This window comes from Stenella coeruleoalba (genome assembly GCF_951394435.1).
Source record: "Stenella coeruleoalba genome assembly, chromosome: 9".
Lineage (NCBI taxonomy): Eukaryota > Metazoa > Chordata > Mammalia > Artiodactyla > Delphinidae > Stenella > Stenella coeruleoalba.
In genome coordinates this window covers 9,517,458-9,541,101 of record NC_137155.1, presented here as the reverse complement: position 1 = coordinate 9,541,101, position 23,644 = coordinate 9,517,458, and the positions used below count along the sequence as shown (strand labels likewise).

At 62.1% G+C, this 23,644-nt stretch overlaps 2 protein-coding genes across 6 annotated transcripts; one reads left to right on the top strand and one right to left on the bottom strand.

Annotated features, from left to right (window-relative positions):
* Positions 1-4,964: 4,964 nt before the first annotated feature.
* On the top strand, positions 4,965-14,279 carry AEBP1 (AE binding protein 1). Its single transcript, XM_079932511.1, has 21 exons — positions 4,965-5,254; positions 6,896-7,237; positions 7,778-7,840; positions 7,968-8,039; positions 8,171-8,305; positions 8,383-8,448; positions 9,142-9,219; positions 9,342-9,425; positions 9,543-9,590; positions 10,230-10,339; positions 10,417-10,556; positions 10,897-10,981; positions 11,081-11,225; positions 11,328-11,413; positions 11,576-11,699; positions 11,967-12,163; positions 12,252-12,431; positions 12,634-12,985; positions 13,066-13,205; positions 13,359-13,458; positions 13,669-14,279. The coding sequence occupies exons 1-21, from the start codon at positions 5,002-5,004 to the stop codon at positions 14,274-14,276; spliced, it is 3,408 nt and encodes a 1,135-aa protein (XP_079788637.1). The 5' UTR covers positions 4,965-5,001; the 3' UTR covers positions 14,277-14,279.
* A 492-nt stretch (positions 14,280-14,771) lies between these two features.
* POLD2 (DNA polymerase delta 2, accessory subunit) lies at positions 14,772-22,420 on the bottom strand. 5 transcript variants are annotated; one of them, XM_079932515.1, is made up of 12 exons: positions 21,922-22,319; positions 21,221-21,282; positions 20,830-21,103; positions 17,926-18,047; positions 17,613-17,736; positions 17,210-17,324; positions 16,866-17,064; positions 16,516-16,596; positions 16,208-16,365; positions 15,877-16,004; positions 15,288-15,389; positions 14,772-14,933 (listed from the first exon to the last, which is right to left on the bottom strand). In XM_079932515.1, exons 3-12 carry the CDS (start codon positions 21,047-21,049, stop codon positions 14,773-14,775), a joined length of 1,410 nt encoding a protein of 469 aa, XP_079788641.1. In that variant the 5' UTR covers positions 21,050-21,103; positions 21,221-21,282; positions 21,922-22,319; the 3' UTR covers position 14,772. The 5 variants fall into 5 exon arrangements, with proteins under 5 accessions (XP_079788641.1, XP_079788642.1, XP_079788639.1 ...); XM_079932516.1 differs by lacking the exons at positions 21,221-21,282; positions 21,922-22,319 and adding an exon at positions 22,400-22,420; XM_079932513.1 differs by having other exon boundaries at positions 20,830-21,282.
* Positions 22,421-23,644: the final 1,224 nt, after the last annotated feature.

The window sequence follows — 23,644 nt, the reverse complement described above, 5'->3', positions numbered from 1 at the left end:
ATCCCCCTTCCCTTTCTCCCACAGGGCAGGACTCCACTTCCCGGGGTTCGATGCCCTCCCCTGTGCCCTCTGTTCCGGAGGTCCAACCACTCACATCCTGTTCCCTCTGGCCTGAACATCTTCAGAGGAAGGATACCTCCATGATTGCTGGGTCTCTGGGCCACGCTCAGGGCTGGACCTTGTTGAAAGCTCCGTGGAGACCTGCCCAGTGAACAAATGAGCCACAGTCAGGGACACACACCCACAGACACGTGCTTAGATCACTGGGGACCCAGAGTGAGGGGGGCTGATGCTGGGGCGGGATAGGGGCGGGCTGGGGGCTAGGAAGTGGAAGGTGATGAGATCATGGACTCTCAGGCTACAGTGACATGGGATGAGGCAGTCTCCTGCCAACATGGCTGGCAGTCCTAGAAGGACGGCCTGGGGGCATCTTTTCAGACACTCAGGAAGCTGAGGTGTGGTGCCCCTGGGTGCAGAGACTCTGCTGAAACCTTTAGAATGGATGAGTTCCCTGAGAGTCCCAGAGCATGGCTCTTCCCATTAGGGAAGAGAGGCCACCCACGGTTCGGGGCACCCTCCTCCGGGGACCCCCTCATTCCCTGGACGCGGAGAGTGAGTGCTCGGATGGGGCCACTCCATCATCTCTCCATCTCGTGCGGAGGTGTGGTCACTAGGTTTGTAGTGACCTCAGGGTTCCCACCCTGAGGTCTGGTGGGAGAGGGGAACGGATCAAGGTCACCTGGGGCCCACGCAGGGATGAGACTGACCCTCATGCCTCCCAAGGCTCCAGCCAGAGTTGCCTCGAGATCCAAACTGTCTGATCTGCAAAGACAAGAGGCTAACCTTGCTAGACCAGGCCTGTCTGAATGGGAGACCCTTCCTAACAGGGGCGGGGCACTGCTAGTGGTCATGGAGCCATTCCCCCCCACCCCAACTTACAGCCTGAGAAAACCGAGTTATTCAAGGTCATAGTTTTAAGTGTGGCTTCTAGGATGGGCAGAAGGAAGCAGGAGAGCCCCTCTCCCTGCTGCTCCAGGTCCATCCTGGGTTCTTCTTTTCATGCAGGAAGCTGTCGCATCGGAAAGCATTAACAAGGCAAAGCCTGACTACAGCCAAGCTTCGATTTCTCATCCCTGGGGGACTGACCCCACCATAGTGGGAAGAGGGTGGGTTCCATTTCCGTTCCACCTGCTCACCCCCTTCCCAACGTGGGAGCTTCTGGCTCCCCGCCCACCCCCGCCCCGCTGAGGGCATTACTGACAGGGGCAAAGCCCCCATGTGACAGCTTTGCCTACATGTCCACATTCCCCCACCGCCATCGCCCCCCGCACCCCGCCCTTCGCTGCAGTCCACAGGGCCTCTGCACTGCACCATTCCTCCCAGATGGGTCTCTGCAGACCTCTGCAATGCCCCTGCTGCTGACCCCAAGCACGGGCACCTCGGCCCCCAGCCAGGTGTCTCTCCTGGGGACCTCCCACCCTGGCAGGCAGCCCTCCTGGCATATGGTTCTTCCTCAATGGCCCTCAGAGGTAAGCTCTTGGCCCATGAGCTAAACTGGACCGACCCCAGCCTGGGCAGAAGTGAGAGTGCAGGCCCCGCCCCCTCCTCTCCCCACCCTTGCATCTGTGGGCTCCGCCAGCCTGACCCTCACAAGGCTGCAGGAAAACTCCACACACACACACACACACACACACATACCCAGCCCATGTCAGGCTCCCCCAAGAACTCTGCTCCCCAGCTCTGGAAGCAGCAAGGGTTGATCCAAGGGTGAGATGTCGCCTTGTCTCTGCCTGTGAGCCTAGTCCTGCTGCAGCCCCTAGGGTAGGCCTCGCTTCGTAGGAGGGAAAGGCCCAGCCTTCTCTTAGGTAGCTGGAGGTGAGGGGACCCAGGACGTCCAGCAGACTCCCAGACTAGCTCAGGAGAGCCCTTGGACATGGGTACAGACACCCCACCCGCTGGCAGGGGGCCTGGATCCCAGAAGGGTGAAAGGCAGCCACAGGAGGCCGCAAGCTTCCCGCCTCTTGGCCTGCCTCTTCCCGGCCTGGGCTGTTGCCCTTGGGGAGTTTGGTTTAGATGACAGGTCCTGATGGGCCTAGGTCTGCGGGATTTCCTGAGTGCAGGTCTTAAAGCTAAGTGGAGTCCCAGCCCTGCCCACCGGGGGAAGCACTGCCCCCCTCCACCTGCCCAGACTCTTGGGTGGGAGGGGGCGGGGGGCCCCCAACTCGCTGCCCACCCCACCCCAGAGCCCAGCTCCCCACAGGCCTCTGTTCATGTTTCTGTTGGTGACTCACTGTGACTGAGCAGAAGCCTCTTGCTATTTCTTTCTAATTTTCTGAGGGCTTCTATTTTCCCTGGCAGAGGATGTTGAGCCCAAATCTGATCCACGTGTGAGCCAGCTGAACTCGGGAGCTGTTCCCAGGGAAGTGACGTTCGACAGCCGCCACCACCCCCCACCCCCAGCCTTGGGCCTCCCTATTTGACACACTCAACTGGGGGCAACAGAACAAATTCCAAGACAAAAGTTTCGAGAGCGATGATTCAGAGGCTCGCAGAGGACATTTATGGGTAAGAGCTTTCTTCATCCTACTGCTGCCAGGACCAGCCTGGGTACACACGGCAGGGCGAGGACAGCACAGGGACAAGGAGGCCCAACTGGGGGGGTGGGGGTGGCGTCCTCCGAGAGCCCAGGTGGGTCTTGGTCTCCTAAGGGAACTGACAAGAACTGGAAGCTGCTGGGTCGCGAGTGCTGAAATTGCGCTCGGCACAGCACGTGCAAAGTCCCTGTTTGGTCAGCGGCAGTGAGGCCACGGAGAGCGGTGAGGTTACTTGCTGTGATCAGATGGCCAGGAGGGCGGAGCTGGGATTTGCCTGTAGGGACCAGCTCTTGACATAGTCCCACTGCCTTTCTAAGTACAAACCAGTGAGCAGCGAATGAAGGGCCTTGAAAGAAAGTGGTGAGAGAAGGGAGAGCCCCCTGGGTCCTGCCCCCAGTCCCGGGCTGAGCCAGCAGCTCGCACGACGCTCCCTGGCTGCTGCCTGTTCATCATCTCAGGCTCTCCTGGGTTTTCCCAACTGGGCCAAACCCTCAGACAACGTTGGCTCAGGGCTGACTGCTGCTAAACTTGGCCCATGGGCTCCAGATGTGCTTTTTCTTGCTTCCTCATCCCATCAAGGAGGAACGTTCTGGGAGCTCTGGCCTTAGGTGTCATGCCCATTTGGGGCCAGCCAACATCTGCCCCTGGGGAGAGACTTACGGAAACACCAGGTACACATGGCATAACTCCCTAAGCCAACACCCATGGCAGACATTACTAATCGATCCTGGGATTCTCTGACTACCCAATCTACATGCCCCTGCTGCGTCTGGTCCATATGGTAGCTGGAGCTATGGCAAACACAGTTTTAAAAAACTGGGTTCTGGTAAGAGGAAGGAGAGGAACGTCTGTTTGTCCTGGTTGGGATCTCAGCTGTTCGGAAAGCAGTGTATCCCTAGAGGTGAAGAAATGTTCTTTGCGGGGAGATAGTAAAAGAAACCATAGGGGAGGGAACCGACCGTAAACATCTGTGGCTCCTATTCGGGTGGTGAGTGAACTGTTCCCGTGGTAGGTCCCAGCACCCAGGTTTGTTGGGTTGAAGGTACCCATCCTCTCTTGCCAGCTGGCCCATGTCCTCAGGGGTAGTGTCTGATCTCCTATGCCTTTGTGGCCCCTACATCTTCCACACGGAGCTGGGCTCACACGCACCGCCCCTAAAATATTCCCTTGATCTGACCTGGCTTCACCTGAGGCTGTACCATCTGCTAGAAGGGGGCCACATAAGCCAGCTGGCTGCCTCCCACCTCCGTGCCGGGCTCTTCATCTGGGATCCCTCCCTCTGTTGCTGGGAGTGCAGGGGAGGGCAAGAACCCCCTGAGCTTGTATGGAAATTGCTGTGTGAGTGCTGAGTCCCTCCACACCCCTGACAGCCCATGCCTATGAATGACACACACAGTTTAATACAACTTGAAAGGCATCTCGTCCGTCTCTCCCTGCTCCATCTCTGACCCTCCCTCCAAACTTGACCTAGTATGTCAGTCCCTTGGGAGGGGAGGGGCAATCTGACATGGGGGCTCCTACCCCCAGCAGAGCAGTTAGCCTGCCTTGAGGGCGGTTTTGCACCTGTCCCCCTCACTAGAGGGTGAATTCCCAAAGTGCGGTCCCTCCCAGGGGGACCAGCACAGGGCCCGGCTCTCACGGACCTGGGAGGTTAGCTGGATGTCTGAATGAAGGCTGGTGACAGCTGGCAGAGCTGCCAGGCCAAGGCTCCAGAGGGAGGAAAGGATAGGTGGGGACACTGCTGCGGGTCCCGAGATGGGGAGGGTCCTCGAGGCCTGAGTTCGTGGCTTGGCTCTGCCATCAGGGGTCCCGCTCACCTCCAGCCGGTTCTGGGGCATCTCGCCTCCAGTTCCCATCCGGCTTGGGGGCGGTGTCGCAGACGGCGCGGGGCAGGGGCGTCGGAGCGCTCCGATCCGCACCCTCTGGACCTCGCGTCCCCTCCGACGCTCCCTCCCTGCGGCCTTTCTTCCAAGGCGCGGGCCCCGGCCCGGGACACAGCCCGCAGTTCCCACTCCGGGAAGTGCCAAGCGCGCGCGGCGCCGGGACTGCTCGGCTCCCCCCGCAGCCCCTCCGTCCACGCCCGGCTCCTCCTCCCCTTCCTCCTCCTTCCCCGGGGGTGGGGGGAGCCGGCTCCGGAAGCCCCAGCACCCCCGCCCCGGCCGCCTCTGGCGCTTTGGAGAAGGCGGTCCGCGCGGGAGCGCGCCACGCGGGACCTGAGCTCCCAGCCGCCGCCACCGCCTCGGAACCCCCAGACCATCCCTGAGCCCACACCGACCCCTAAGCCACTGCCCGTCCCGGAGCCCTCAGCGCCCCACCCCGGAGCCCCCCCCCCCACGACCCTCCCCGGAGCCCCCGCCCGCCCCTCCCCGGAGGCCCCCCCCCCCCGCCCCCCGTGCGGGCCGCGACCATGGCGGTCCTGCGCGGGGCGCCCCTGCTCGGCTGCCTCCTGGCGCTGCTGGCACTGTGCCCCGGGGGGCGCCCGCAGACTGTGCTGACCGACGACGAGATCGAGGAGTTCCTCGAGGGCTTCCTGTCGGAGCTGGAGTCCGAGCCCCGGGAGGACGACGTGGAGGCCCCACCACCCCCTGAACCCACCCTTCCCGTCCGCAAAGCCCAGACAGGGGGCAAGCCGGGGGCGCGTCCGGGGGTGGCCGAAGAGGGTAAGAGCACCGGGTAGGGGTGGCCCTCGGTGTGATGGGGGGCCTCGGGGAGACCTGCACCTCAGGCTTGAATGGCGGGCCTCGGTGGTGTCTGGCCGAGGTCCAGTCTGCCCAGCGTGAGGAATGGCTCTGTAAGGCACAAGAGAGCCCAGATATCTGGCGGGACATTGTGCCAGGCAGAGGTCAGTGCTGGCTTGGAGCCCTTTGGGTTTGGAGATGCATCCAGCAGGTCCACTGCCCAGTGGAACTGGGTCCTCCCAATCCGTCATGCACAGCCCCAAACCCCCAGAGGGACTAGACATGAACTAACTGGGGACTTTGCTGCCCCCTGCCCAGGTCAGTTTGAACGGGAACGGCCCTGCCGTCCTGATGGGGCCACTCAGTGTGCTTGTGGCACACGCTGGCCGTGCCCACACCACTGCCAGAGTCCCAGCCTGGGACACCAGCCTTTTACCTGTGCTGCCTGGCCTCCTACTCCAGGAGCACAGAGCCGGGGGAGGGCCTTGCAGAAGACCCTCGTCTCCACAAGGCTCCCAGAGGCACTGGGCAGTAGTCCTGGGTTATTGTGAAAATTAAACGAGGTGATGCATCGCCAAAGCATGTAGCCTAGTGCCTCTTATATAATCAGCTGTCAATAAATCTTAGCTGTTTACTGTGACCTTCCGGAGGGTGGGCAGGGGTCTTGCTGATCTCTCTCCCAGGAGACTCCAGGGCACCGTCCATCATTCCTGAGGTCAGCAGCTCCTCCCCTTCATCCCGCTCTAGATCTTTCCTGGCTCCTCCCTGGGACCCATCGCGGCCTCCCCCGCCATTCCGGTCGAGATTGCTGTCCCGGCCTCTTGCACGCTGCTGTGGCAGCTCTGTTTCTCCTGACTGTCTGCGTTTTGTAGATTTTCCAGTATTTCGGTCATGTGGCCCCCACTCCTCCATTACATTTTCAACAGCATTTGCTCAGGGGCCTGGAGGATTCCTATAGGCAGCCCTAGGCCCTGCCCCTGCTTCCTCCCTCCCCCAGACTCCGAGATGGGCGAGCAGCTGCAGTGCCCACCTATCCTAGCTGTCCTCTGTGTGGCCTCAGGACCCCCTATGGTTATGGCTTCCAACCCACCCCAGACTCCTTACCCCTGGATAGGGGATAGCCCATGAGTGTCGCTCTTCTTTGAAGCTTTTCTAGCTTCAGAGAGGCCCCGGGCCCATGCCCTTTACTTTGTGTGGCAGTTGGCAGGGAGGAGACTGCCTCCCCCTTTAGACTGGGCAGTCTCCCCAGGCCTGGATGGCTTAGTCACCTCTCTGCCCCTTCTGTGCCCAGCACAGAATAGTGGGCCCTGACTGGCCAAGGGGCCGTACGGTGAAAGAGGGGATTGTGAGGTGCTCCTCTGGAGGTTTTGGGAGATGGGAGGACGAGGGCCTACCCCCTGGGAAGCTGAGCTACCCAGGCCAAGGTGTGGTGGTGACAGAAAGCCAGTCCCAGCTCTGCCATGACTGCAAGTGGCTTCACCTCTCAGTTTCCCCCATCTGGGAAATGCAGGGCTAACAGCAGCCCCTCTGCCCAGGTTGTAGGCACCCTGCCGGGGGTGGGGGGGCACATGGGGCATAGAGGGGGTTCTTCATTGATTTTACCTGAGTCTGCATCTTGAACAGCACCTCCAGGAAAAGCCAAAGACAAAGGGAAGAAAGGAAAGAAGGACAAAGGCCCCAAGGCGACCAAGCAGCCCCCGGAGGTGCCCTCCAGGCCTCCCAAGAAGCCCAAGGAGAAGCCACCCAAGGCCACCAAGAAGCCCAAGGAGAAGCCACCCAAGGCCACCAAGAAGCCCAAGGAAAAGCCACCCAAGGCCACCAAGAAGCCCAAGGAGAAGCCACCCAAGGCCAACAAGAGGCCTCTGGCTGGGAAGAAGGCCCCCATCCCAACCCCCTCCGAAAGCCCGAAGTGGCCACTGCCCCCAGTCGCCAGCCCCGGCCTCGAGGAGCTGCCCCAGGAGGGAGGTGTGTGCTGGCTCTTCTGAGACTGTGGGGCTCTGACCTGCTGGGCTGCAGGGGGAGGGGGCTGAGGGCGGGTCCCTGAGGCCCTGCCTCTCGCAGACCCTCAGAGCCCCCAGTCCGGGTGGGCGCTGCGGCCTCACTGTTGTCCCTCCCTCGGTGCCGCTCCTCCCCTGGGGAGGAAGTACTTGGCAGCCTCGTGGTGGGGGGCTTGCTCTCCACCGTCCTGGGATCCGTCCCCTGGGCCCCATCCAGAGCCACCTGCCCACAGCGTCACTGGGCTCTGAGCCTGGAGGGTGCCCGCCTGCGGGGGCAGCTTTGCGGCAGGTCCTCCCAGACAGCAGGGCCTGGGCTCCCCAGAAAGCCGTCCAGCTCTCTGGCCCCCTGGAAATGCCAGCAGGGTGCTTAGGGCTAGAGCAGCCCGGGCCTCCCGGGAGTGAGCTGTTCCGGGGGTGTCGGCAGGGCCCGGGTCTCGTGGAGGCTCACGGTGCAGCCAGTGGTCAGGGCAGGCCTCCCGTCCACCTGCTCCTGGGCTTTGTGTTGCAGACGGGCCCCTCCCAGATCCCTGGCAGGGCCCAGCAGGAGAGACCGACGTGGAGCGCCAGCCTGGTGAGTGGGCGCCAGCCACCTGGCCTCAGGGCACCAACCGCCCTGGCTTGCTGGGTCCCCGGGGTGGGCCGGGGTGGCGGCGTCGGGGAGTGCCTTCGATGAGGCGGCCACAAGCGCTCTCTCTCAGAGCCGGAGGAGGAGACAGAGCAGCCCACGCTGGACTACAACGACCAGATAGAGCGGGAGGACTACGAAGACTGTGAGTAGGACCCTGCCCCCCAACCCAGGCCCCGCCGGCCCCGCCTCCCCGCCTGGATCCCACCCCCGGCCCCCGGAGGCCCCACCCTCCCTGGCCTTGGCCCCAGCTCCGAGCGCCCCCCTCTCCCCCAGTTGAGTACATCCGGCGCCAGAAGCAGCCCAGGCCGCCCCCCAGCAGGAGAAGGCCGGAAAGGCTCTGGCCCGAGCGCCCCGAGGAGAAGGCTGAGCCTCCCAGGCCGGGGTTCGAGGCCCCGGAGGAGAGGATAGGTAGGATGCGGGCAGACTTGGGGGGTGGGGTGCCAGGCGAGGGGGCTCCGGCTCAACCCTGCCTCCCACCTCCACAGAGCCGCCTCTGAAGCCGCTGCCACCCAACTATGGGGACGGCTACGTGATCCCCAACTACGACGACAGTGAGTGCCTAGGGCCCCTGCCCTCTGCATCCCAAGGTCGGGCTGCCTGTGCCTCCAGCTTGGTGGGAGTTACCTGGCCACCCTCTCCGGCCTGGCCGCCCTCCCCTGATCTCCTCCCTCAGGCTGGGTCTTCCTGGCTCCCAACTTCGCTCTTCCCCCCATCGCCCTGAGCCCCAGTGGGCTTCACGCTCGGGCCCTCCGAGCTCCGGTCCTGGCCACCTCGCCCCTCGTCCCTCGGGATTCCCATGCCGCCTTCCGCTCCCTCCTGCTCCCGGCCCCTTTGGACCCCATTCCCCTCCTCCTGGCCTCGGTCCCCATCAACCCCTTGGCCCCAGCTCAGCCCTCCAGACCCCCCTTCCTGCCACAGGTGCCAGTCGTCCTTCGGGGCATGTCCGACGTCCGTGCCCCACTCCCTGCCCAGCCTTTCCCCACCTTTCTCCGGGCCATGCCCTGCGGGGGCGCCAGGCTGGTGACTTCCTCGGGGTCTCGCTCACCCCACCTGTGCCCAAGCAGCCTCCCCCTCCAGGAGGACCCTCCCTCCTCGTCTCAGCCCATCTGGACTCTTTAAGGCCCACCCTGATCTCACCTCCTCACCTTGTGCACCGCGTGCCCAGTCCGGCCCACTGGGCTCCTGTGAACCTAGGAGCCCCGGCTCGTGGTGGGCCATCTCATCAGGGCTCTCCCTCCCCACAGTGGACTATTACTTCCGGCCTCCCAGGCCCCAGAAGCCTGACCCTGGCCTGGAAACAGATGAAGAGAAGGAGGGCCTGAGTGAGTGGACCCAGGCTGCCCCCAGCCCCCCGTGCAGGCCTGACCCCCACCTCCCCTGCCCCCTGAAGCCCCCCTTAGCCTGGGGCTAAGCCGACAGGCCCCTCCCCGCTTCCACCCTTCAGAGAAACCCAAAAAGGAGGGCGGCAGGCCCAAGGAGGAGGACACGCATGACAAATGGACTGTGGAGAAGGGCAAGGACCACAAAGGTGTGTCTCTGGGGGCTGGGGGCTGGGCCCACACAACCTGGGTCCCCATGAGAGGTCCGCCAGACCCCCGGCTGCTCTGGGACCCTCAGCACCACCTCCTCCCTTTGTTGCCCCCAGGGCCCCGGAAGGGTGAGCTGGAGGAGTGGGCTCCAGCAGAGCAACTCAGTGAGTGAGGTGCTGGGGGGCTCGGGGGGAGCGGGATAGGTGCGGGGGGCTGGGGGGTGCTGTGAGGGCTGCAGCATAGCTACGAGCGCCGGGGCTGCCATGGGCATGTATGGAGGCTGTAGGGCGGGTGTGACGGCGCTGGGGCCGTGCCATGGCCGCAGGGTGACGGCGATGGGGCACGTGACCCACCTAAGGCCACACGTTGGTCCCAAACCCGGACTTCCTGTTGGCACTCCAGGCCTCCAGAGCCCCTTCCTGCTCTTAAAGTCCTGCAACACGAAAGGGAGAGGCCCTGGAGTGTCTCTGTCCTGGGCCTGACCCCAGGGGACAGAGCTCAGGGCACAAGGCAGGTGCGCAGATGGCCCCGACGCAGACAATGCCTGGGACCGGCCAGGCCCTGGGGTGGCTGTCCCTGTGATTTCATGTGAGCCCCATGGTCCCCTGGAGCCTGGTGTCATCAGCCCATTCTCCAGAGGGGGAAGCTGAGACTCAGGGTGGGGAAGCACAGGCTGGAGCACAGCTGCCCTCACTGGCGCCCCCTGATGTGAGGGGAAGTGGGTGCTGGGCTCCTCCCTTCTGGGTTCGGTGGAGGGAGGGACGGAGCCAGGGGGCCACCAGCCTGGGGTGCCGTGTCCCCAGAGTGCCCCCCCATCGGGATGGAGTCGCACCGCATCGAGGACAACCAGATCCGGTCCTCCTCCATGCTGCGCCACGGCCTAGGGGCACAGCGTGGCCGGCTCAACATGCAGGTGGGTGTCGGGATGGGCCCATCTCCCAGCTGGGTAGGGGTTCCCTGCCTGCTCAGCCCCCCTGCTGTCCCCGACAGGCCGGCGACACTGAGGACGACTACTACGACGGGGCGTGGTGTGCCGAGGACGACTCTCAGACCCAGTGGATCGAGGTGGACACCAGAAGGACCACCAAGTTCACGGGCGTCATCACCCAGGGCCGCGACTCCAGCATCCAGTAAGTCCACCAGGCTCACAGCCACTTGGTGGGGGCAGGTGGCTCCAGGCACAGCTCTGAGTCCCGTTCAGAACTTTCCAGTGGGCCTTCCAGGGCCCTCCCCCGCCCCACCTCACCGCCACTCCTCGGTTATGGCCGGTCGGTTCCCTGGGTCCAGATAAGCAAACCAGTCGCCCACGGCCACGCAGCGGCCATGGCAGCCTCTCCCGACCTCCGGGCCAACACCACACACCTGCTAGCTCTTAGGTTCTTAGGCCCAGAAGAGGGGGCTCAGGCCGCCTGAGGGCCTGGACCTGGGGCGGGGAGAGAAGCCTTACGCTGACCACCATCCGCTCCCCAGTGACGACTTCGTGACCTCCTTCTTCGTGGGCTTCAGCAATGACAGCCAGACATGGGTGATGTACACCAACGGCTACGAGGAAATGGTGGGCACCTGAGCCCTCGGCTCTATACGCCCCTCGTCTGAACCGCAGGTGGGCTCTCGGCTGGGGTAGGGGGCTGCTCTGAGGCCTGCCTCTTCCCAGACCTTCCGTGGGAACGTGGACAAGGACACACCTGTGCTCAGCGAGCTCCCGGAGCCGGTGGTGGCCCGTTTCATCCGCATCTACCCACTCACCTGGAACGGCAGCCTATGCATGCGCCTGGAGGTGCTGGGGTGCCCCATGTCCCGTGAGTGCAGGGGGCTGGCAGGGGCATGGATGGGAAGCTGGGGCAACCCGCGGTGGGCTGGCAGGTGGCCAGCTCAAGGCCCTGCCTGCCCACCCTCTGCAGCTGTCCACAGCTACTATGCACAGAACGAGGTGTTGACCACCGACGACCTGGACTTCCGGCACCACAGCTATAAGGACATGCGCCAGGTTGGGGTGCTTGTCCTGAGGCCACGGACTGGGCTCAGGGCTAACAGGGGAGCCTCCCCATAGAGCAGACCCAGGCCGTGGGAGAGATGTGGTCACTGCGGGTGGGCTGGGGGTGGCGGGAGTAGGTGGGCTGCGTAACTCTGTGTCTTCTCTGGCACCCAGTTGATGAAGGTGGTGAACGAGCAGTGCCCCACTATCACCCGCACATACAGCCTAGGGAAGAGCTCGCGTGGGCTCAAGATCTACGCCATGGAGATCTCGGACAACCCCGGGGATCACGAGTTGGGTGAGGGCCCCGACAGCCCCCTGGAGGCCTGGCCCTCCCCACGCCCAACAGATTATAGAGGCAAGGCCCTGGCACTGTAGCTGGGTCTGCGCCGTTGATGTTTCCAGCTCACCACCTCCCACCTATCTTCGGAGCCCCTTGCTGGGCCCTACAGTCCTCAGCCACCCTCACCCCTCTGGGGATGAGGCCGGTTTGGGTCCTTCCTCAGATCCCCTGGGCCTCAGGCCTCAGGAGGCTGCTTGGTTGCTGAGGCTCCTGCCCTTACAGGGGAGCCTGAGTTCCGCTACACAGCTGGTATCCATGGCAACGAGGTGCTAGGCCGAGAGCTGCTGCTGCTGCTAATGCAGTACCTGTGCCGCGAGTACCGAGACGGAAACCCGCGCGTGCGCAGCCTGGTGCAGGACACGCGCATCCACCTCGTGCCCTCGCTGAATCCTGACGGCTACGAGGTGGCAGCGCAGACGGTGGGTAGAGGGAAGGGGGTAAGGCAGGGCCAGGGTGGGGCAGGGCTGTGGGTGGGCTGCTGATGCTTACCCCCACCTGCTCCCCCAGGGCTCAGAGTTTGGGAACTGGGCGCTGGGACTGTGGACCGAGGAGGGCTTTGACATCTATGAGGACTTCCCGGATCTCAACTCAGTGCTCTGGGGAGCTGAGGAGAGGAAATGGGTTCCCTACCGGGTCCCCAACAATAACCTGCCCATCCCTGAACACTACCTGTCTCCAGATGCCACGGTGAGGCCCAGCAGGGCCTGTGGGAGCAGCCTGGACCCTGGGGTCCTGGAGCTCCGGACTTGGGGGTGGGCTGTGGGTTACCCAGCCCGGGTGCTGAGACTGCAGGGCCTTGGAGGGACTGAGGGGGCATGAGTACCAGTATGGGGTCTACATGGAGGGTGACGGAGGCTGTAGCCCACACCTCACATACTGGCCACCCTAGGTGTCCACGGAGGTCCGGGCCATCATTGCCTGGATGGAGAAGAACCCCTTCGTGCTGGGAGCGAACCTGAACGGCGGCGAGCGGCTCGTGTCCTACCCCTATGACATGGCCCGCACGCCCAGCCAGGAGCAGCTGCTGGCCGCGGCCATGGCAGCTGCCCGGGGAGAGGACGAAGAAGAAGCATCTGAGGCCCAAGAGACCCCAGACCACGCCATCTTCCGCTGGCTTTCCATCTCCTTCGCCTCTACCCACCTCACCATGACCGAGCCCTACCGGGGAGGGTGCCAAGCGCAGGACTACACTGGCGGCATGGGCATCGTCAACGGGGCCAAGTGGAAACCCCGCTCTGGGAGTGAGTCAGCCTGGGAGGGTCTGCGGTGGGGCATCTGGTGTGGGCAGGGGTGACTGCGGCTCTGTGTCTGCCCTGCCCAGCTATCAACGACTTCAGTTACCTGCACACCAACTGCCTGGAACTCTCCATCTACCTGGGCTGCGACAAGTTCCCTCACGAGAGTGAGCTGCCCCGAGAGTGGGAGAACAACAAGGAAGCTCTGCTCACCTTCATGGAGCAGGTGTGCGGGCTGCCGGGAAGGGCGTGCAGGTGGAGGAGTGGGGCAGCATTTGGGGAGAGGGTGGCGAAGGGCGAGGGGACCTCGTGCATGGGACAGGGCAGCAACAGACCCAGTGGGCTCTCCATGTGGACACCCGCCCTGCCTCCCCTGCAGGTTCACCGCGGCATCAAGGGGGTTGTGACGGACGAGCAGGGCATCCCTATCGCCAACGCCACCATCTCCGTGAGCGGCATTAACCACGGAGTGAAGACAGGTACACAAGTGCATACCTCTACGCCGCTCTGCCTCCCGAGGTGGGGGGCACCAAATCTGTACGTGCCGTTGGCAAGGCAAGCCTGGCCTGCCTAGCACGTCCCTGCTCCTCTGGAGCCCCCCAGAGGGAGGGCTAGGGGGATCTCGGACAGGAGGACTGGGGCCTGGGAGGGGGTACTCCTAGGCAGCCGAACCCGTCCTCCCTCTGCAGCAAGTGGCGGCGATTACTGGCGCATCCTGAACCCGGGGGAGTACCGCGTGACGGCCCACGCAGAGGGCTACACCCCGAGCTCCAAGACCTGCAACGTGGATTACGACATCGGGGCCACCCAGTGCAACTTCATCTTGGCTCGCTCCAACTGGAAGCGCATCCGGGAGATCATGGCCATGAACGGGAACCGGCCCATCCCGCACATCGACCCGTCGCGCCCCATGACCCCCCAGCAGCGGCGCATGCAACGCCGCCGCCTGCAGTACCGGCTGCGCATGCGCGAACAGATGCGGCTCCGGCGCCTGAACGCCACCGCCAGCCCGGCCACCGTCCCCACGTCGCCCCCCACCCCCCCGACACTGCTCCCCACCCCCTCCCTTGCCCCCTCCCCCGCCCCAAGTTCTACCCCGGGTCCCTGGCACTTTCCACCCGAGACCACAGCTGGCTGGGAGGAGTCAGAGACCGAGACCTACACGGAGGTGGTGACGGAGTTTGGGACAGAGCTGGCGCCCGAGGAGGGTGAGGAGGAGGAGAGAAAGATGGTCACGGGCCAGGAGATCCCCTTCACCACAGTTGAGACCTACACAGTGAACTTCGGGGACTTCTGAGAACAGGTCTGCCAACGCGCGAGCTTGCACCAGTAGTCACACTGCCCTGGCCCGCTCAGCAGCCATCAGCAAACGGAAAGACCCCCGGTGTGGGCCCTGCCAGGAGGGGGCATGAAGTGATGGAGACCTAGGAGCCAGGGTCTGTGTCAGGCGTCTGCTCCACCGGCCGCTCTGCTGCAGGGCCGGGCTGGGGCAGCTTGAGCGAGCCCGGGTGCGGGGGGGTGGTGGGGGCAGACTTCTCCACCATCTGCTCCGGCCACACCAATAAACCAAGCTCACGGCAGATGTGTCACTGACCGCTTGCCATCCTGACCAGCTGGGAGAGGGGAGGAGGAGGGAGGCTCCCTCCACAGGAGTGCCCTGGCCCGCCACCGGGTCTGCCCAGCTCAACACCAGTAAACACTCAGGCTTTATTTACAAAGGCAAAGCTGCCGTGGTGCTGACGCCACAGGGAAGGAATAGCGGGGGCCTCTCCGGACAAGGCCGCCTTTGTGAGTCAGGGGCCCAGATCCAGGCCTCCCAGGTCCTCCTCCTCCGCCCCAAAGCCTGAGAAGCTGATGGGCTGGCATGCCAGGCTGCGCAGGTTCACCAGACAGGCGGTCTGTGTGGTGCTAAAGTCCGGAACAGCCACCAGCAACACTGTCTGGTCCTCGGGGCCTGCAAAGAAGCCACGTGGGGGCGCGCCTTAGGTTCTGGGTGAGGCCCGTCTCAAAGGGAAGTCACCAGAAGTGAACAGGAGCCCCCCATCAGCACCATGGGAGCGTGGACCACAGAAGCTCCTTGAGACCAGAAACGAAAAGGGCCAAGGACCCCATAAAGGTCCAAGGCTAAAGCCACACTGACCAGAATGAGCTCTGGTGGGGACAGTTTCAGTCCCTGCAGAGCCTGGGCTGTCCACCCATGGGCGCCTGGACACTCCAACACAGGCTTTCTCTGTGAGCCTTGGCCCCAGCTGAGAGCGTGTCACCCGCGTCAGCCCAGGCCTGGGACCCCCCAGAAGACAAAACTTACCTCGGATGATTTTGGAGCCAAAGCTGAGGGTGTTGCCACAAAAATAGACGTGAGGGCACTCCAGAAAGATGAACGGGTCGGTGTTGTAGAAAGGGTAACAACCTGGAGAAGGAGGACCCACAGCTGAGAGTGGGGCTTCTCAGCCGCAGCGCGGAGACACCTACACATCTCGGGTAGGGCTGTCCCGTGTAGGATGCGGAGTGCCATCTCACACACGTGACCCTGTGGCAGCTGCCACAACAAAAACATCTCCACACACTGCTGCGTGGCCCCAGAGGCAGGGCAGTATGCTCTACCGCTGCCGCCTTCGCCCTTCTGGGTGGGCACCGGGCCAGGGTGCAGTGCCCTGACCGGCCCTAGCTCCCACTGTGCTCCCATGGCCTTCAGCCCTAAGCAGGGCCTTGGCCACGAACAGACGTAAGATTCCACAGTAGCTCCCAAGACAAACCAAGCTTTGGGGCTTTTCCTTAGACAGGTCACGGCTAGGCTGGTGGGTGCAAATCCAGGCTGGGAACCCTCCGAGCATGACAGGAGCCCCTTTGGCCTTCCCCGGCCCTTTGCTCCACACCACGTGTCTGAGTCCCAGTACCTAGGGTGTCAGGGGCTGTAGGGCTGACGTGACGGACTTGCAGGGTCCACTCCAGGATCTCCAAGTGGTCCTCCATGCTGCTGTACCGGAAGATGTCACTCACGTTCTGTCCCGACGTCCCCAGGAATCTGCAAGGCAGGGCTCGGCTGACCCCACCCTGGGGGGCCACCGTCTGCACTCCTCCCACGGCTGCCGGCCCAGAGCTCACCTGGCACCCTCACAGGGAGTCCCGAGCCCGACTCCAGGTGGGCCCTCCACAGCCCTGGGCCCAACCCTCCCCTCCTGGTGCCACCGAGGCAGAAGGCCAGGGGTCAGCCTGGAGTGGGGCTACCTGACTCCGTCGATGGTGGCCTGGTAGGGGTTGGTGACCAGCTGGAGCGTGGAGTAGGCAGTGGCCAGTGGGAACATGCAGGGGTGCAGGGGCTGCTGGGGGAGCGTGTAGTTTGTTGGGTCAAATTCGCCTGGCATCACATCCACGGGCACGGAAGCCTGGAGGGCACAGGGGCAGGGGAGCTCGCAGGGCCCAGCTCCCTCCATACGCACCCCACTGGAGTCCACCTTCCCCAGCCCACCTCCAGTGCCCAACTGCAGTGCCAGAGACCCCGATCCCGAGCAGTGGCCTGCCCCCAGCTCACTCACGCTCAGCTGCAGGAGGATCTCGTCCAGCATCTTGACAGCCTCCACGCTGGCTGCCTGGGTTTTCTTGGTTAAGTACTTGGCCTGGGGGGAGAAGCCCATACACAGGCGATCAGCCCCCAAGGGAGGCTTACATCAAAGCCATACCCAGAGCTCCCGCCAGGAGGGCTGAGAGCAGAGCAAAGCCCCACCCACAGGGGGACAGTAAGACTGCCGGGCCTCCGGCCCCCGCCACCGCCCTCAGAAAGCAGGGCCTGAGGACAGGAGATTCCTGGGTCACCAGGCCTGCGAGACCCCGTGCCCGACGCTCCGCGGGGAAGGAGGGCTTGAACGCAGGCAGGTGGGTGCCGTACCTTATTGATGGAGTCTCTGCTCTGGGTGTTGTGGCTCAGGAGGTTCCCAGCGAGGATGACCCGGGAGACGTGGGCGGCGCTGCACTGCTCCCCTTCATCCCCAAGCTGCCCCGTCACCACGTCCACTAGCAGCTGGGTGCCCAGCAGGCTCTCGCCCCCGCCTCCACCCAGGCCCAGGCCGGACACCAGCAGCACAAACCTGCCGGAAGAAGTCGGGGTCTTCGTGGGTGCTGGGAGGGCTGCGTGGAGCTCCTGGTGGGGCTCTGTCACCATCACAGGGGAGCAGGGGCCAGCGAATGTGACTCCCCCGGACCACTGACCGGACCCGGGCCCCTGCTCCTCACCTGGCCGTGTCGAGGGGGCGTGTGGGCTTCTGGGGAGCAAGCCCTGCAAAGCAGTGGTCCTCCACCAGGAACTTCCCATCGTCTCCTGCAGAGCCCAGCACAGCCAGGACCGTCCCTGGGGAGCAGCAGGGTCAGGCCCAGGAGGGGGGGGCCCGAGGGGCTACCACCCCCTTCCAGGCACCCAGATGACAAAACCAGCAGCTCTCCTCTGCTGGTGAGTTCTCACTGAGGACTCAGGACTGGGCATCTGCTTCCTGGAGTCAAGTGCCTCCGGGCGGAGGTGGGAAGAACTGACCCCTACCTGGGTCTCACCCACCACCTGAACCCAAACCCATGGCTGCAAGAATAATGCAGGTGTTCGCCAGCACCCAGAGGTGCGGGCCACCCCCTCCCCCCTCCCCACCTGTGACCAGCTTTGCCACGTCGATGGCACCCGCCAGTTTGATACGCTGCAATTCATCTTCCAAGATCAGTTCATCGTCTGCGTGGATGTATTTGCTCCGAGGAGGCTGGGGGAGCAGGTTGTGCTGGAATTCAAAGATGGGAGTGGTCATGGGGCCAGAGCCCACTCTGGCTCCGGTGCCACGTCAGTGAGATGGCCCTGCAGCCCCCTCCCCCATGGGCAGAGGCCCAGCCCTGATTCCCAGGATGCAAGGCAGGTGGTCCCATCAGTGCCCCCAGGGAAGTATTCTGGGGGCAGCCCGTGGGGTCCTCACCTCTTCGCTGACCTCCCGCAGGATGGACGGCTGCAGCAGCATGGCCTTGAAGAGGGTCCCTACCACACAGCACTTCTCCCCAGGCTGCAGCTCACACAGCTTCTTAATCAGGACTCCATTGCCTGCGGCATGAGGGTCTGAGCTCAGAGACGAGCCCCCTCCACCCCCTCACGGCCACGGAGCACCGCGGCCCTGGGGCCCTGGCCTCCACGAGGAGGGAGAGAACGTCAGATGCAAGGACCCCTTAGACCTAAAGGATCGCTTGGCCCCAGGGGGACAGAGGGACTCTGAATGTGCCTGCGCTCTGTATGCCAAGCGTTCTCACAAGAGAGGCAGACATGCAGAGAAGGCGACGTGAAGATGGGGCAGAGACGGGAGGGAGGCAGCCGCGGGCCCAGCAGTGCCGGGGCAGCCACCAGAAGCTGGAAGAGGCAAGGAAGGACTGGCGGGCACGCGGCCCTGCCGACACCTGCATCTTGGAGCCCTGGCCTCCAGAACTGGGAGAGAATGGGCTTCCGTTGTTTGAAGGCACTCAGTTTGCGGCTCTGTTGTTTATTACAACGGCCACGGGAAGCTAATGCAGAGTTTCTTCACTTATACCTAAATTATAACGCTGATCCTTAGAAGGAGGTATGCCAAGTCTCAACACAGCCCTGCCCTAACAATATTACAGTCTCTTTTGAGAGTTTGGATTCTTTCATCCGCCCCACAAATGCCTCGTCATCTGAAAACAGAGATACCCCAAATCCAAACTTCATATCCCCACCCGCCCCATTCTGCTCCCTGTGGAGTCACCAGAGGGCCTGGGATCCCAGAGAACAGCACACAGGAAGCGTTAGGGACGGGCAGGAAGACGGGCGTGGGAGAGGGGTGGTATGCAGGGGTCACTCGGGTGGGCAGGAGGGAGGAACCACGTCCCAGAAGGCCTGAGGGTTTGTTAGTACAGACCCCAAGCCTGGAGAAAACGCTAACAGGAGGGGATGGGATAATGTGGACTTGGGACCAGCCCGTTCCTTAGCCCGGTGACTCCAGCACGTATCCCTCCTGCCCCGGAATAACCAAGAACATCCCACAGGTCCACGCCCTGGGGAGCGAGGGGGAGTGCTTCAAAATAAGATAAGGAGGGCGCCGGCACTGGATAGAAATGCCAGACGCCACGAGAGACAACAGATGCCAAAGCCACAATGTCCACCGAGCCCTCACTCAGCCCCAGGTGGCCGTGCCAAGCCCTGCGCTTGGAATTCTTCCACCCCCGACAACACGCCAGTGGAGATATTATTACCCCACCACCTGGCTGAGGAAACTGAGGCACAGAGAGATTAAGGAACACGCCCAAGGCTACCCAGCTGAGATCCAGTGTGCATGTCTGAGCACCAGGCAGAACCACACAGCCCTGTGCTGAGGGCGGGACATCTGTCCATCCGGGCGGAGTGTGGGCGCCAGGCCAGGCGCCAGCACCGAGAGTGAACCCGAAGGCCCATCCTTGCCCTCACTGAGTTTCCGGCGCAGACGGAGAGGCAAGAGCAGGAAAGGCGGGATCTGCCGCTGGGACAAGTGCTGCGAACGGAGAAGGCCCTGCTGGCCCAGGCGGCCTCTCGAAGCACAGGATGTTTCAGCTGAGGTTGTGAAGGAAGCCTGGGGACAGAGTGTGCCGGGGACAGAGCGTGCCAGGCGCAGGGAGAGCCAAAGGTAAGAAAGGGCTTGAGGTGTTCAGGAAACTTGTGAGTGGAGAGAGGTGAATTCTGAGATGGACTGAGCTCTGGGGAGGAAGCCTGGCCACGCAGAGAAGCCACGTGGGGAGTGAACGATGCTGCCTACTGTCAGTCACCCAGCCAAGGCCCCATTCATCATGGGCCCCACTCTGTGAACAGAATAAAATGGCTGCTTTCTGTCACTGGGCAGCTTTGTTAGAAGAGAAACCTGGCGGGGATATGTATATACGTGTAACTGATTCACTTTGCTGTGCAGTAGAAACTAACACAACATTGTAAAGCAACTAGACTCCAATAAAAATTAATTTAAAAAAAAGAAGAGAAACCTGGTACCCCAGCAGATGCTGCTGTAAAGAATCTAAAAGATGACATTGACCTTAGGCTCGAGGAGGGTGTCCTCGAGGACTTCAAGGAAAGTGAGAGAAAGGCATTGGGAACCAGAGGAAGGAGACCCTGGCAGAGAAAAGGTGAATAACACTTTTGCCTGCAGTAAGGAAAACAGAAAACATCTCTAACATGAGGATGTAGCTAGGAGATCGGGTCAAGTGTTCTCCTGGCTGCGTATAATAAAACCGGAGTCAATCCAGCTGACCTGGTGGGATGGGACAGGCCTGGGAGCCAGTGCTCGCCAAAGCTTTCCCAGTGGTTCCAATGTGCAACCTGGGCTGAAACCCAGCAAGCCTGGTGCTGGGCGGCGGGGTGGGGGTGGGGGGCGCAATAAAAATGAATAAGACACGGTCTCACCCACAAAATTTCAGTTTAAAGACATAACACATGAAATGAAAACTACGTGGAAAGCTACCCTTTTTTTTTTCGTAATTTTTTTTTTTTTTTTTGGCTGCACCACGAGGCATGTGGGATAGCAGTTCCCCAACCAGGGATCGAACCCATGACCCCTGCATTGGAAGCGAGGAGTCTGAACCACTGGACCACCAGGGAAGTCCCAGAAAGCCACTCTTATAAATAGTAACAATGAGGTGATGGGGCATCACCCAAAAGTTGAAGGTGGTGGGGGTCCTACTTCATCAAGAATAACTTAAAAGCAGGAAAGATCACCAAGGAAGAAATGGGGAAAAAAAAGAAAAAGGCCTGCACTGCCCAGGCCACTTGATTAGGAAAGACAGACGACCCCAAGGGTCTGGAGATCCGTGCCCAACAAACCCAGAAGCACTTCCCCAAACTCATTACTTACCCCAGCGCTGCTGGGCCCGGCTCACCAGGAAGGGCCTCATCTGGATGAGGCGGGTGGCATAAATGTGGGCATACTGCCGGCTAAAGTTGCGCTCCCCCAGCCGGAAGGGCTGCGAGGAGTTGGTGTAAGTCACCACGGGCACCCGGGCAAAGGTAGCGTTGCTGGCTGATGGTGGGGACAGCAGAGTGTGGGCCCTCTGGGCAGCCTGCTCAGAAAACATGTCCGTGCTTGACGTGTCCAGACCGCTGTGGCCGGGACAGGGAGGAGGCGGTCCCTGAAAGGACACAAACGCAGTCCTGCAATCCCTGCAACCTCCGCGGCAGCCGCGTCCCTAGTGTGGCTCCGCCGCACCCACAGGGCCCTGAGGGTGGGGGAGACTTGTAGTGCACACCAGACTCCGGCCAGAACAGCACCTGGAACTCGACTAGGTTGGATACCAGTGTCCCCTGTAACCTGCAAAAAGGGAGATGAGGAAAGCTAGGAAATGCTTCTCCCACTGGCGCTCTCCAAACCCATCTCAAGTGTCCACTGCCTGCTCCACACCTCAACCTAGACAATGATCAAGGTCTCAAATTCCATGTCCCAAATGGAATTTCTCATCTGCCTCCATCCAGCTCCCTGGCACCTGCCCCATCTCAAGGCATGAGGCCAGCCTTATTATTACACAAGCCTACCATAAAATAATTAGCCTATGATTAAAAATATAAATAAAACAAAACATAAATCAGTCACTTCTCTGCTCGAAACCCTCCAAAGGTTCCCCATTTCACGGAATAAAACCCCAAGTCCCTACAGTGGCCTATGAGATCTGCCCCACTGGTCCTGCCCTCCTGTCCCCCCACCAGGAGGCCTGCTCTTCTCCCTCAGGTCCCTCAGGTCTGCTCAAACCTCACCTTCTCCACCTGCAACCCTCCCCTGGCACTTCTGCTCCTCCAATGTTTATTGTTTTCCATGGCATTTATCTTCCAACAGACAATACATTTTAAGTTTATTGTCTGCCTCCTCTGACTAGAATAAAAGCTCCAGGAGAGCAGAGGCATCAGCACCTGAGCCCACTTTCCAGAAGCAGCCCGGAGCCCCACTGAGACGTACTGTAGGCGTCAGATCCACAGCAGGTTCCAAGATCAGTGCGTGGAGCAGCTCAGTCATTTCTTTACATGCGTACAGGGATGATAATAGTTTGCATGGAATGGGTTAAAAAAGACGTGTCACTAAAACCGATTTCTTCCTCCCGCCTTTTTAGCACAGCTATTAGGTGGCTTGAATTCTGCCCTACAGAACAGCTCTGGGCTGGGACGGTATCTGAATCAACTATCTACCCCAAAGTGTAGAGCGGCGGCAGCGCTCTGGCCGCAGTCTCGAAGGAGTCTCGCGGCCTGAATCCCCAGGCCACGGCCCCGGCCCGCAACCTGGGGCCGTCTGGGGGAGTACAGCACAGAGCCTGCTCAGACCTCCCTCGCGAGATGCCTGTTAACTCGCCCCCACGCGAGGACACCCAAAGAGCCAGCCCCCCCAAAGAGCCAGCCCCCCCAAGCATCCACGCGGCCTGGGGAAGCGAGACCCCACTCACCTCGCCGCACGCTGCGGCCCCGCCCACAGCCGCGCGCCATCTCCCGCCAATCCGCGCGCCTTGCCCCGCCCACAGAGGCATCTCGCCAATCACCGCGTGCTCCACCATGCTCATCATCGCGGGGACCGCCCGCCGCCGCGCACCTCCTCCCGCCACTCCGCGAGCCTCGCCCCGCCCATGCTGCATCCCGCCAATGACAGCGCGCTCCACCATGCTAATCACCCCCCCCCCCAGGGCTCGCCCACAGCCGCGCCCGCCCCGTCCATTGACGCGCGCCCCGCCCCTGAGCTCTGCGCGTGCGCGGGATCACGCCTCCGATTCCAAGGGAAACGCGGGGCGGGGTTGCAGCTTAGGGACCAGTGTGCACGCGTGTGCGCCGTGACGCCCCGACCCGGCCCTTCCCGGAGGCCTGACCCTGAGGTCACTGCGCCTTCCCTAGAGTTGGCGCCCCTTGCGCCACCCCAGGACACCGCTGGGTCCCCGCTTCTGCGGTGGACGGTGGGAGGGCTGAGGACGATTGTTGCACCGCCTAAGGGGAGCGATTACTCTGCCGCAAGTCCGAGGACAGGGCCGGGCACTGGGTTCCAGAACAGTGGGGGAGGACTTAGAGTTAGGGTCAGGGAAGCGGACTGGCTGGCTGAGGCCTTCCGCACGGGGCCAACAGCCCTGCCAGCCTCCACCCAACACTTCCTGGTCTCTGTTGTCCTCACTGCCTCTCGTCATCCACACTCCTCCTACCCACCAAGGAATTCTCGTGCCGTCCCGCACTTCGTGCGGGCTCTTTTCCACATCTCCACCAATCCACATCGCTTGGAATTCCTAAGCGAGCCCCAGTGGCCCTTCCCCATGACGCTTCCTCTCCACTGCCACCAGCGCCGGGATTCAGTCTCTTTAGCACATGCTGTTCTGCTGGTTCACTCTGCATCTGTTTCTCAAGTCCCAGTCTTATCTCCGCAACAAAGTAGATAATAGTTATGGATAACACATAAAAGCCCTTGCTATGGACCTGACACTGTTCTAAATTCTTGACACATACAAATTCAGCTAATCCTCCAATAACCCTTTGAAGAGGAGGAAACTGAGGCACTGAGAGGTCACACGGCTAGTGAGTAACAACTAGGATTCACTCTGAGGCAGTGTGACTCAGCCCTGCCATTGTATGTGTGCTGGCTCTCTGCATATGCAGGTCAGCTGGACTGCCCATCTAATTACCCATTACTTCACTTTTGTCCCTGCCGTTCAGAC

What these genes read in the sequence shown, in the direction of transcription:
- AEBP1 (XM_079932511.1), top strand. Translation starts at nt 5,002, where the DNA reads ATGGCGGTCCTGCGCGGGGCGCCCCTGCTCGGCTGCCTCCTGGCGCTG. An exon ending in CGACGTGGAGCGCCAGCCTG is followed by an intron (nt 7,841 to 7,967) that starts GTGAGTGGGCGC and finishes GCTCTCTCTCAG; the next exon opens with AGCCGGAGGAGGAGACAGAG. An exon ending in TGCTCACCTTCATGGAGCAG is followed by an intron (nt 13,206 to 13,358) that starts GTGTGCGGGCTG and finishes CCTCCCCTGCAG; the next exon opens with GTTCACCGCGGCATCAAGGG.
- POLD2 (XM_079932512.1), bottom strand. Translation starts at nt 21,978, where the DNA reads ATGACTGAGCTGCTCCACGCACTGATCTTGGAACCTGCTGTGGATCTG. An exon ending in CGCCCCCTCGACACGGCCAG is followed by an intron (nt 17,065 to 17,209) that starts GTGAGGAGCAGG and finishes TTCTTCCGGCAG; the next exon opens with GTTTGTGCTGCTGGTGTCCG. An exon ending in AGATCCTCCTGCAGCTGAGC is followed by an intron (nt 16,366 to 16,515) that starts GTGAGTGAGCTG and finishes TGTGCCCTCCAG; the next exon opens with GCTTCCGTGCCCGTGGATGT.